Source organism: Meriones unguiculatus, assembly GCF_030254825.1.
Source record: "Meriones unguiculatus strain TT.TT164.6M chromosome 13 unlocalized genomic scaffold, Bangor_MerUng_6.1 Chr13_unordered_Scaffold_76, whole genome shotgun sequence".
Taxonomy (NCBI): domain Eukaryota; kingdom Metazoa; phylum Chordata; class Mammalia; order Rodentia; family Muridae; genus Meriones; species Meriones unguiculatus.
Window position 1 is genome coordinate 167,263 of NW_026843680.1, and position 13,220 is coordinate 180,482.

Here is a 13,220-nt window from a genome sequence, read left to right on the forward strand (position 1 = left end):
AAAATAACTATAATTGCTGATATCTCTCTCCTTTTCATGATTTTTGCTATTTTTTTCTCAATTCAAACAGCAGAATCACACTTTAAATAATTCATTTTTTAAAATATGACTGAAACATTTGTGATAACAAAGTGAAAATGTGTACAGAAGAAAGTCCACTAAGCTTCAACTCTACTTCAAAAAGTCTGTGCCGCTGTGCAATTTTGAGAGTAAGAGAAATACCTCTCATAGGAATAGCAGACTAATTGGCTATCAATACCAAATGGTCAGTCCTGAAAAATATATATACAATTAATATTATACTGACTGAGCTGATTATGTAGTTACGAATACATATATATATATCCACACACATATACATCTGTGTAACAATTATTAATTAAAAAAGAAGCTATGATTTGAAAAGAGACCAAGTAAGGAAACATGGGAGGATGTGTAATAAGAAATAAAATAGGGAAATAATGAAGTAATTATAAAGCAAAACAGAACAAAAAACTATTTTATTTTTGTACAGTAAAGCCTAATCAAAGTGTAGCCTCTAATACTATGGCAGGCATGAGGGACATACTCATAGGTTATTAGTCACAACCAAAACATCATTAAACAAGGAGAGATGTAGTTTTTCTTTTTTTTCCTTGTTCTGTCTCTTCTGAGTTTCCTGGAGCCTTGGCATAGCAAGGTCCAGTATATTCCATCGTTGGTGAACTCCTCATAGGCTTCCATGTGGGTAAATATGGATTCTCCTGGGACAGGTCTCAACCTAACAGAACAGATATTCAGTGGATAATTACAAGACTGATATCCATACTAAATTTCAAAGGGTGCATAGTTTTAAAACATAGACTCAATTTGCAAGAGAAGTCATTTTCCTTGCCTCTGGCAAAAGCGACATATGGCACTCCACCAACCTGTGATATCAGGATATCAGCCACCAATGCTGGCCTCCAGGTCAACTGAAGGGGAAGTAAAAGTACTTATTATACATCTCAGAACCCACACCTGTATTCCTGTTACTTCCCAAACAAGCCTACACTCTGCTAACTCCCAAAATATTCAAGCAAAATATTTTATAAAGACAGTTTCTTTACTTGTCTGAGCTATCTCCACTTTCCTGTCTTAATATTGTTTCTTTTCTCATAGACAGCTTGGTCACATGAAATTTTTTTTTCTCCCCCCAGGTCTGAAGTTTTCTAGAATCCTCTGAACATTTTTCATCTTTTATCCATAACAAAATTCTTTCCTATAATCATCTAAGATTTGGTGTTTTTTTTTCCTGTTATCCAGATCATTTAAATTGAACATTTAAAATGTATCTGTACTTAAGTGACTATTACTCTGCTAAAAACAAGGAATGTATAGCTTTTAGTTAGAAAACACTTAATGAGAGATACTCTGTAAGTTTCATAATAAAGAAATGTAGTATACACTGGACATATAATGGTCATAGACAAATCATTCAAAATTAGAATGCCTGTCTTTAAAATGATAGTATTTCGGTGACAGTAATAGTCTTTGCCTTCTGCACAGTGTGCAATTTCATTAATATGTGTAATTATATACTTCTAATTAAGATAGCAAAACTCTACCAGACTGTTAGGTTCTTCATGAAGATATTCTGCTGAATAATTATGATTTTAAAAATATAACACATTTGAGTATGGGAAATAAAAACACATCAGAAGGAAATCTCTATAGTGTCACGTGGTAACCAACCCCATTATTTTCAAAATAGTAATAAATACGTGTAAAGAAAGTAATCGGGCTTTCCTAATAGCATAAACTATTTAGGTCCCAGGGAGTGCAATTATCCAAACATGCCAGTCCTGGACCTACTCAACATGCATTTTCAAAGGAATTCTGGTGATTAGATAGAAACAAGCAAAAAACAAACAACACACATACCAAAAATAGCATTCATCAAGAATTTGTGCAAAAGTTCTGGTCCAGCAAAATAGCCATTTTCCTTGCTCCAACAAAAGGGACAAATCGCACTCTATTGACCTGTAGCTCCTATGAGGATATCAACACCCATGGTGGCCTCCAGGTTCCTTGAAGGGAAAGTAAATGGACTTGTTATATATCTCAAAACACACGTCTAGATTCCTGTGCCTTCCCAAAGAGCCTCATCTCTTTCTGCACTATCCTAATTTTCTGCATAGTCTAGAAATACCCTGATTTTTTTTTTACACAAATTAATTTATTTATAAATTTCATATCTTCATCCCAGGCCCCGTCCCTTCTCTCTTCACAGTCCCACCATCATTCTTCCCTCCCCCATTCCCTCTTTCTCTTCAGAGAGGCTCACTGTGTGTAACAACCCACCCTGACACATTACATGAGGTAGGACTTCCTCTCTCACTAAGGACAGGCAAGACAGCCCAGCTAGGGGAAAGGAAACTAAGGGCAAGCAACAGAGTCAGAGATAGCCTTCAGTTCAATGTTAGGGGTCCCACATGCTGAGCAAGATGCACATCTGTTACATATGTGTAGGTGGACCTAAGTCCAGCCTGTACATTTATGAAAGCATAGTTTGTCTCTGTCTAAGCTATCTTTACTTTTCTCCTAATATTCTCCATTCTCTTCTAGACAGTCTTGGTCATATCACGTCTGCTTCTTTTTCTCTGTGCTATGAACTCTTCCAGGTGCCTCTGAACATTTTTCCTCTCTGACCCATAATAAAATTATTCCCTGTAATAATGGAGTGGCTACAATTTTAATGGTTTCTCTGTTGTTCTTGCTCATACAGTTGGAATATTTAACATATATATTTTATTAAGTGAATATTACTATGCCTAAGTCATTTCATTTCATTCAAGGAATATGTACTGACAAGCCATAGTTTTTACTTGGGAAGGATTAAAGATCCCTGTGAATTGAACAGTCAAAGAGAGACATCAGCCAAGGTTGTCATCAAATGCATCTGGCAATAATGTAAAGGTATTTTATAAAATATTGCCAATGCAATTTCATTATAAAATTGAAATTAAATGAGTATGTCTGGAAAGTCATTCCTATCTAGTAGAATCAATGTTCACATATTGAGAAATATATGTTTGAAACTAGAAGGTTGTTGAATTTGGGGCTGAAATTTGAGCAGTTTCCAACAAAACTTTGTTGGCACAATGGGTAATACAACTAGATGAAGAGAAAATAATCTCTCATATCTTGGGCATATAGTTTTGAAGGTACATGGCTATCATTCCTTGTAATAACTCAAAGCATTACTCTCTGTCATGATAACTTTGTTTCTTTGGGGGAATGGTACTGATTATTGCTAACAGGAGTAGCTTTTCATGAAAAAAAAAACTGTTAAGAATTAGGTCACAGGTTCTAGAGAACTCAAGACAGAACACTTCCTGAGACCATTAGTCTAGCATGAAAATCATAATGAGCATTTTAAAATACCTTTACATCGGAGCCTGGAATGGAGAACCTTTCACTGGGCAAAAAATTATCCTTTTCTTTCCTGGCACTAACCAAAATGGCTACAGCAGTTTGTAGACAAACCCCTGAAGTGTAAACATTCTGTAGTAGTCAGGGGAAGAAACCACTGTGATGTCAACATTCCAAGGCTCAGGCCATAACTGACAAAGTGACGCATGCATTTCAAATTTTGACTTTAAGACATTGATTTAAAAAAAAAACAATTGAGCCACATGTGTTTTGAAGAAATATTCAAAACTGTGTGTGTGTATGCGTGTGTAATAGATATATGATACAGACAATAGACAAAGAATAGATGTTAGATAGAAGGATAGATAACTATAATGCTATCAGCACAACAATAGGAGGAATACTTATATAGGGTCAAATAGGGGGAATACTTGTACAGGGTCAAATAAAAGGGGAGGACAACCTTCCCTAACAGTGGACTAGGGGAGGGGTGCAGGGGGAGAAGAGGGAAAGAGGGTGGGATCTGAGATGAGGGAGAGGGCCACAGCCACAATATAATTTGAATAACTTGAAATAAATAATAATAATAATAATATTTAAAAGACAGTAATGTAAAAATATCGGGAAATTTATATTCATCTCCAAAGATTATTAATTCCTAATTTTTTAACCTGTTAAAGGCCCAGGTAAAAAAAGGCAGCATGCAAAATCATTAAAACTCTGAAACTTAGAGTCTAACACATGCAAAAATCATAGAATACTTGAAAGATGAATGCGCTTTATTGAGATATGGTCAGAAAGCTTCATGCACAGAGAAGTCAGAAAGCTTAAAGGAGAGGAGTACACATGCTTATGAGTATACAGTAAATTTTATATATTAATCCTAGATACACAAAGAATTGTAACTGAAACATGGGAGATGCTCTGTACATTTAGTAATAAAATATGTAGTATACTTTGGACATATAACAACCATGAACAAACCATTCAAAATTAGAATTACCTGTCTGTATGGTGATTGTATTTGGTGATAGTAATGATTTTAGACTTCTGCAAAGTGTATAATTTCATTAATACATTTAATTATACAGTTCTCTTTAAGATAGCAAAATTCTACCAGACTGTGAGATTCTTCATAAAGATGTTCTGCCAAATAATTATAATTTTAAAAATATGACACATTTGAGTATGGGAAATAAAAACACATCATAAGGAAATCTCTAAAGTGGCATGTGATAACTAAACCCATTACTTTTTAAAAGGACATAATAGGTGGGAATAGTTTAATCAGGCTCTCCTGATTACACTATTTAATTTAAATAATTTAAAAAACAAGTTTAAACTTGTTAGGTCCCACGAAGTGCAATTATCCAAAAATGCTCAACATGCAGTATCAAAGGAATTCTGGTGATTAGAAACAAACAACAACAAAAACAGACAAACAAATAAATACATATACCAAAAACAGTATTCATCCAGAATTAGTGAAATAGTCCTTGTCCAGCAAAATAACCATTTTTCTTGCTGTGACAAAAGGAACATACTGCTCTCTACTGACCTGTGGCTCCTATCAGGATATTAACACCCATGGTGGCTTCCAGGTTGCCTGAAGGGGGAGTAAATGTACTTGTTACACACCTCAAAACACCCATCTAGATTCCTGTGCCTTCCCAAACAGCCTCATCTCTTTCTGCACTATCACAATTTTCTAAATATTCTAGAAATTACCCTGTCTTTCTTTCCACCAATTAATTAATTAATTTCATACCTTCATCACAGGCCCCCATCCCTTCTCTCCTCACAGTCCTACCATCATTATTCACTCCCCCATGACCTCATTCTCTTCAAAGAGGCTCACTATGTGTACCAACCCACCCTGACATATTACATGAGGCAGGACTAAGAGCATCTCGCTAAGGGGAAGGGAATTAAGGGCAAGCATCAGAGTCAGTGAAAGCTCTCAGTCCAATTGTTAAGGGACCCACATGTTGCCCAAGCTGCACACCCGCTACTTAAGTGAGGGGGGCCCTAGGTACAGCCTGTGCATTGATGAAAGCATACTTTGTCTCTATCTAAGCTACCTCTACTTTTCTCCTAATATTCTCTATTTTCTTTGAGACAGTCTTGGTCATATCAAGTCTGCTTCTTTTTCTCTCTGATCTGAATTCTTCCATGTGCCTCTGAACATTTTTCCTCTCTCATCCATAAAAAATTACTCACTGTAATAATGGACCAGATGCTATTTTGCTGGTTTCTCTGCTGTCCCTGCTCATACAGTTTGAATATTTAAAGTATATATTTTATTAAGTGAGTATCACTATGTCCAAGACATGTTACTTTGTTTAAGGAGCCCCGGTCCTAGTGTGGGTGGCTCCTCCTCACATGCTGAGGAGGCCCTAGATGGATGACTCCAGGGTCTGGAGAAAGCAGAGCTCTGTCAGCCCTGGAGACCTTGGCTCTCCGCCACATTGCTGTACTCCCTGGCCTCAGGGCATGGAATCTCTTCCCCCAAGAGCTCACATCACCTCTGGCTACACAGCCTTCCTCCTTTCCTCCCTCCCTCCTTCCTTCCCTCTCTTCCTTTCTTCCCTCCCTCCATTCCTTCCTTTCCTCACTCCTTCCTTCCTTCCGTCCTTCCCTCCTCCCTTCATTCCTCCCTTTCCTCCCCTCCCACTTCTTCTTCCCCCCACTGCCTGGCCTGGCTGGTCTGGAACTCTGTATACCAGGCTGCCTCCAACTCCATGGAGACCAATCTTCATCTGACTCCTGGAATTAAAGACATGTGTCCCTAAGTCTGGACCTTTATTTCAGGATTTATTTATGTCTTTTTTTTTTTGAGACAGGGTCTCTCTATGTAGCCCTGGCTGTCCTGGACTTGCTCTGTAGACCAGGCTGGCCCTGAACTCACAGAGATGCCCCTGCCTCCGCCTCCCTGAGTATTGGTGTCACAGGTGTGCTATACCACCCAGCTAATTTATGTATATATGCATGTAAGCATGTATGTATGTATGTATGTTCGTATTTTTGCATACATCACATGTGTGCCTGGTGTCTGTGGAAGGTGGAAGAGCATCAGAGTTCATGGGCATGGTCGTGAGCTGCCAAGGGGGTGTCGGGAACCAAATCCTGAGGCCTAGGCGAGTGCTCTTAACTGCTAAGCCATCACTCCAGGCCCTATACTACTTTTTGTATTATCACACTTGTTGCATGTATGTGTGTGTGTGTGTGTGTTTGTGTGTTGCATGCATGTTCTATCTTCTCGGCTCATTGCATTATTTTTTGGTGTGTGTGGGGTAAGGTTCTATCATCTAGCTCAGGCTAGCACCAAGCTCAGAGCAATCCCTCTGCTTCAGCCTCCCAAACCTGGGCATTCCAGGACCGAGCCCATAGCCAACTGTGTAAACTGAGAAGCTGTGTCTGTGCACAGCTGTGTGGGCTGCTGGCTTCAACACGGCACCAAGCTTTCCTTGTGACGAGGGTGGCTAAGAACCACCACCCACCCACCTGCCAGGGACTGTGCTCCCCCTGTCTTAGGGACTCTGGGGCCAGCTCTTCTGCCAGGCACTGTGGCAAAGTGGCTCAGTGGATAGTGCATGCATGGCCCGGGCTGCACCCCAGTGCTGCCAACTGCCACTGGAGAGACATACCTTGAAATCCCAGATCATCATGGCCCCATTGATGCCAGTGGTGTATAATTTGCGACTGTCCTGCTGGTCCACCTTGTAAATGGACACCTGGCTAAAAGAAGAGCGAGACCATGAGGTTGGTGGAGGGAGTGAGGCCATTGCCCCAAGCCCCGCACCGAAAGATGGCTGGGGGTGCACTAGGCTCCAGATTCCTCAGGGCCACACGACAAGACCCTGTCCTAGAGTGGGAGGGCTCACTCACCCGGGATGTGGCCCAGGGGGTAGGCCCGAGACTACATCAGGCCCTGGCCAGGTCCCCAAAGACACATACACTGGCTACTGGTGCTTGCATGGAGACCTACCTATCTGAAGGTGGAGGCCAGAAGGCTACAAGTTCAAGGTCAGGGGGCTGCAGGGATGGGTCAGAGGTTGAGAGTGCTGGCTGCTATTCCAGAGGTCTTGAATTCGAGTCCCAGGACTCACACGGTGGCTCATAGCCATCTGGTGCAGAGGAGAGGGAGAGGGAAAAGGAGGGAGAGAAAGAGAGAGGGAGGGAGAGGGATGGAGAGAGAGAGGAAGGGAGAGAGAAAGAGGAGGGAGAAGGAGGAGGAAGGAGGGGAAGGTAGAGGGAGAGAGAAGAGGAATGGAGAAGTAAGGAAAAGGCGAGGGAGAGGGATACAGGAGAGAGGAGAGCGAGGAAGGGGGAAGGAGAGGGAGGGGAAGGCGGCAGGAGGAAGACAGGGAAGGAGGGAGGAAGGAGAAAAGGCCACAGCCTCAGCATGGGGCTGGTAGGGACAGAACAGGGCTCAGCAGATGCAGACACAAAGAACTACTTTTTCCTTCCAAGCTCAAAAGTGACCGGAGCATGGCTGAAGCCAACCAGTCCTCAACAAGGCCTCTGAAAGCAGCCTGCCTGGGCAGCCACAGCCTTCCTGGCTTTTGAAATCGGCCTTCAGGAGTTCCAGGTTCCATCCCAACCCACAACCCCAAAGGAAACAAACAAATAGGGAGACTCCCTACAGAGCCTTCACCCCAAGATGCCTGCAGAACTGGGCAGACAGGGGATACCCGGGTGAGCCAACCCATCTGCAGAGCTTCCAGAGAGACTCCTCCTCCTCCTCAGATGCCAGCCTGGCTGTGTGGAGGCCCCAGCACAGCCGGTGAGAAGAGCCTTTACACACTCACAATCATTTCAGGTTGTTATTAGTTCGTTAAGCTGTGTTTTTGGTATATAGGTCAGTAAACGACTATGAGAATCTGTTCTCTCCCTTCTCCGTGTGGGCTCTGGACAGCACATGCGCCTTGTTTGACTGGCACAGGCAGTGGCACCCTGCAAGTGGGCACACTGTGTGCGGGAAACTGTGTGTGGGGGAGGGTGTGCGGAGCATATCCTGGGACTGGCACAGGCAGGTGGCACCCTGAGAAGGGGCACACTACAGGAGACTATGTGCAGGGGACTGTGTGAGGGGAGCACCCTGGGAATGGCACAAGCGGGTGGCACGCAGCTAGGGTGCCCACTGCGGGGAAGTGTGTGCGTGGGAGGGTGTGTGAGGCAAGTCCTGGGCCCAGCACAGGAGGCATCCCAGGAGGGGCACACACTCACCTCGGCCACGATGCTCTTCTCTGAGGACAAACTGAGCAGTGGCAGAAATTCTGTCTTCAGACTACACTGCACAGGGGAAACACGCATCACACATGGTTCTCCTCCTTTGTGAAGCGCACACTGAGGACCAAACTTGGGCAGTGCCACCTTCATGTGAGGGTCCTACCCTGCAGACCAGGCTGGCCTCAAAGGCATGATCCCTTTGCCTCGGCTCCCCGGATGCTGGGATTGTGGGCCTGCACTACCGTGCCTGGCTTGGAAGAGTGTATTCATGTGGAAGGGTGAAAGCTTGACACCAAGGTCTTTGGCTTGACCTCCGTGGTTGGCTCCTTGACCTCCCCTACCACCACCAAGGGAGGAGCAGTCTTGCCAAGCCAGAGGAGGACACTGTAGCCAGTCCTGATGAGACCTGATAGACTAGGGTCATATGGAAGGGGGGGGGGGACACTTCCCCTAGCAGTGGACTGGGGGAGGAGCAGGGAGGAGATGAGGGAGGAAGGGATGATGGGGAGGGAGGGATGACGGGAAGGGAGGGTGGCAGGGATGATGGGGAGGGAGGAAGGGATGATGGGGAGGGAGGGAGAAATGTGCGGAGGGAAGGAGGGATGATGTGGGAGGGAGGGAGGATTGGTGGGGAGAAAGGGAGGGATGACAGGGAGGGAGGGAGAGATGATGGGAGGAATGACAAGGGGAGGGAGGGAGCTGCAGCTGGGTTACAAATAAACTATAGCTAATATAAAAATAGAAATTTAATTTAAAAACAAAACAAAATGCAAACAACCAAAAAACAAAATAAAAGCTTGACACCAGCAAAGCTGTCGCAGAGCACAGTTCTGCCATGGTGACCCTTTCATAAGAGAACTAGTAGAGTCAGCACGGGGAGGACCACATCCATACTGTCCACGCCACTGCATCCTCACAGGGTGGCCAGGAGGAGGCCATAACCCAGGCACATTCCTAGGCTGCCCATGGGAGGGCAAGTGCCAAGCTGCCTGAAAGCGGACTCTGGGCTTCTTCCCTTGCCACCGAGCCACCTTCACTGCAGTCTGGTGAAAAAGCACCATTCAGACTCTTCCTGAAGACCTGGGGTGGCACGAAGGCAGGAGAAAGATGGCCCCTGTCCTGTTTGGGGTGGTGTCAGGGGAAGGAGCTGAGGGTGTGCATGTGCTGGGTGGTGGCAGCAGCTTCAGCTCTGGTTTTCTGGGACAAAGACCAGGCTGGCCTTGAACTTCTGAGCCTCCTGCTTCTGCATCCTGGGCCACCACGCTCTGTCTCATCTCCCTGGGGGCTGGTGGGGACCACAGATGTGAGGAGACATTCAGGCATCTGAGGTGCCATCCTCCCAGCTCCCAGACATCATCTTCATGAGGGCGGCTTGGACCAGGCCTGCTGTCTACAAGTGCTGCCGGAAGGGTGGGCGTGGGTTACTGACCCCCAGTGAGACCCAGCTGCTCTATCCTGGGAGCTGTATACACTCCCCCTAGCTGCAGTGCTCTAGGTTACTGTGTCCAGAGTGACTGTGGCCAGCTGTATACACTTCCCCCAGCTGCCAAGGAGAGTCAGCATGTCCAGATCGGTAGCTGTCCACCCTTCCCCTCGCTGCCGTGTAGGGCCAGCATGTACAGATCGTTAACTGTACCCCCCAACCCTCCCCTCAGCCAGGCGAGGACTCACTGAACACTCTTGGAGGTGTCAGCCACAGACACTGTGCTGTCGCAGGCGGCTCCCACTGGCCGAGCAGCTGACACTGTGCACCCAGCCACCAGTGCAGCTGCTTTAGTGCTGGGTTTACAGGTGTGCAGCACCTACCGGGCTTCTGCAGTGCTGGGGGAAGGTAACCAGCTCAGCAAGTTCTCTACCTGCTGAGCCACATCTCAGCCCCAGCTCCTTTTCTAAATGAAGAAGCTCTCTTTATCACCCAGCTGCTCACATGGTACTGTACTTTGCAAATAAAGGAGCCCAAAGGGTACCTGGCAGTGCTGAGCAATAGGCAGTACCCATTTATCCTCACCTGGATTTGAAGTCACATGACCCTGCAGCCAGCAAAATGTTGTTGGAGTGCCAGCCCAACCTGAGGACTGTGGAGCGAATCAGCTTCTTAATGTGCTTGCTCACCCACCTAAGGAAGGAGAAAACCTAGTTTACACTGTCTTCACAGACAAAAACAGCATCATTTGCCAAGACGCCCCATAAACCCCCTCCAAATAAAACTGATCTATATGTTTATAAAAACCATTTCAATTCTGAAATCTACTAGCAAAGTTAGCTACATTTACAGAGATAAGTCATATAGGCACTTTTAATGTTGTAAGGCTGCCCTTTGACTTAGGCTTGAGTATTTTCATGGGCTCCCTACAGTTCACAGCTGCTCCTGCTGAAGGCTGGCTTGCTCTCCGTCAGGGAAGAGCTTCCTATACAGAGTTCAGGCTGGCCTCTGATTTGCTGTGAACCCCACACTGCTCTTAAAGTCAAGCTAGAATTACAGGCCTGTGCACCACACTGGCCTGAGGGCTGACGTACAGCTCATGTTTAGGGACTACATTTGCGACCACAGTAAGGTCCAGTCCACTAACAACCTCTCTGCAAACACATAGAATCAACTGCTCCAAGGCAGTCAGGAGGAAATGCTTCCTACATGAATTAAGAAGAGTGGGGGGCTGGAAAAGGAAGGATGGAGATGAAGGGATGAAGGAGGAGGTAGAGGGAGAAAGAAAGGGAAGGGGGATTAGCATGGCTCACCAGTTGTTTTCAGACTCAAAGTAGCAGACTGAGGAGATGAGCCAGCCTCCACTCCCCACAGCAAACTTGTTATCCAAAGAGGACTACTTCACAAAAGTGGCACAGTTGATCCCGAGCAAGGGCAGGGGTGGTGGCAACCTCAAGGTTGTCACTTTTCCAAAGCCCCTCCTCCTTGGCCCTGCAGAGGACTTATGAGGTGGCCGTGCACCTGGCTCTCCACTTCTCCAAAGCCCTTCCTCCTTGGGTGCACAAGGGACGCAAGAGGTGGCTGTGTGCCCTGACTCTCCTGGAGCACCCTGGGGCTGTGGCGGTGGCAGAACAGCATCTTTAGGTGGTTTCTCTTCCCTTTCGAAGTCCATCCCCAGGGGGACGGGGGGCGCGCCTTGTACCCAGGCCTGCGCAGGCTTGGTCTCCTCCTTGTAGTCCTCTTACTGCTTTGGGATCAGGTTAGGTTTCAGGCAGCTTGGTTCTCCAGGCCTGAAACGAGAGAATGTGAGCAGAGAGAGAATGGGCCCAGCCCGGGACTCCAATGTCAGTGTTAGGACCCAAGGTCTCGGTGGGGTCAGGGGGTCAATCTATAAGAACTGTTCCCCTGAGCGCTTAGGGAGAGGGAGGTGGGGGGGATGGGAACTGGGGGATACTGGGAAGAAGAGGGGTTCCAGAGGCAGGACAGGAACTGGGGTATTCTGGGAAGGACGCTTTATCACAGCATCCAGGAGGAGACCCTGGCTCACCAGAGCCATGCGGACCTCAGGGCGTCAGAGAGGAGCCTCACTCACCCGGCACGGTCGTGCTCCCTTAGTCCTCCGCGCTCTCTTTGCACGAGCCGTTCTGGGGATCCACAGCCAGCTGCTGCCATTCTCCCTGGGTTGGACATTCAGCCTCGGCCTTGAAAGTCGGGGTGCCCTGGAGGGGCGCAAGACCTCAGTTAGTACTCGCTTTCTCTGCTGAGTAGCAAGGAGCTGGTGAGCCGAGTGGCAGGGTAACAAAGCGACCCACGTCACTTCGACTGGACTCAGGGACCCCTGAAACACGGCTTCGGGACTAGCCTGAGCTAGCCAGCATCTCCCGGCAGCTTTGACTAAGCTGAATGTGCGGAATGGAGACAAGGGGAGCGCCGGTGTCCACCTCCTCCTCACCGCTAATTGGGAAACAAGGGGACCAGCCCCACCCCTGCTGCACCTTCCTGGGCCTGGACTGTGGCTCTTGTTCTACCCTGACACCCCAAAATAAGCCCTTCCCTCTCGGAGCCCTTAACACAGCGGCGGGAAGAGTCATTCGCCTACGGTCTCGGGGTTTGGGGGGGTCCTCACCTGCGGGGAGGCCGGATGCAGGGAGCGCGCCCAGGCCGCCGCCTCCTCCCCGCTCTCGGGGCGCCGGTGGCGCAGCCGGCGCGGGAGGAGGCTGAGGAACTGCTCGAGGACCAGCAGCTCCAGCATCTGCTCCTTGGAGCGCCGCTCGGGCCGCGGCCAGCGGCGGCACAGCTCCCGCCGGCGGCTCAGCGCCTCCTCCGGGCCGGACACGTCCCCGGAGCGCAGCCGCCCGAAGCGTCCCCGGGGTCCTTCTCTTCCTCCTCCGCTTCTGCTTTCAACGCCAGCACCACCGCGCAGGCCGCCGCCAACGCTGCCTCCGGGGCCCCGAGACCCCGATGAGATTCCCGGAAAGCAGGGCTCACGGGCACCGTCTCCTCCAAAGCACAGCCACCACAGCTCACTACCCCGGCCAGCGCGCCAGCGGGAGAAAAACAAACCAGGCCGGAAGTGCGTCATCAACCCACGCCTACTCCGGACAGAGGGATACAGAAGCCGGGCCTGTCATGGGTCTCTCCATGTGCATCTCTGCCTCCCAGCGTTTATAAT

General features: G+C 47.4%; 1 protein-coding gene and 1 long non-coding RNA gene across 2 annotated transcripts; both read right to left on the reverse strand.

Annotated features, from left to right (window-relative positions):
* Nucleotides 1-481: 481 nt before the first annotated feature.
* Nucleotides 482-8,616, reverse strand: LOC110544916 (uncharacterized). Its single transcript, XR_009589092.1, has 5 exons — nt 7,041-8,616; nt 4,952-4,999; nt 1,903-2,048; nt 909-953; nt 482-760 (listed from the first exon to the last, which is right to left on the reverse strand). It is a non-coding gene; the product is annotated as an uncharacterized LOC110544916 (long non-coding RNA).
* Nucleotides 8,617-11,796: 3,180 nt separating this feature from the next.
* On the reverse strand, nt 11,797-13,194 carry LOC110544937 (zinc finger protein 394-like). Its single transcript, XM_060376627.1, has 3 exons — nt 12,675-13,194; nt 12,141-12,267; nt 11,797-11,838 (listed from the first exon to the last, which is right to left on the reverse strand). Exons 1-2 carry the CDS (start codon nt 13,128-13,130, stop codon nt 12,160-12,162), a joined length of 564 nt encoding a protein of 187 aa, XP_060232610.1. The 5' UTR covers nt 13,131-13,194; the 3' UTR covers nt 11,797-11,838; nt 12,141-12,159.
* Nucleotides 13,195-13,220: the final 26 nt, after the last annotated feature.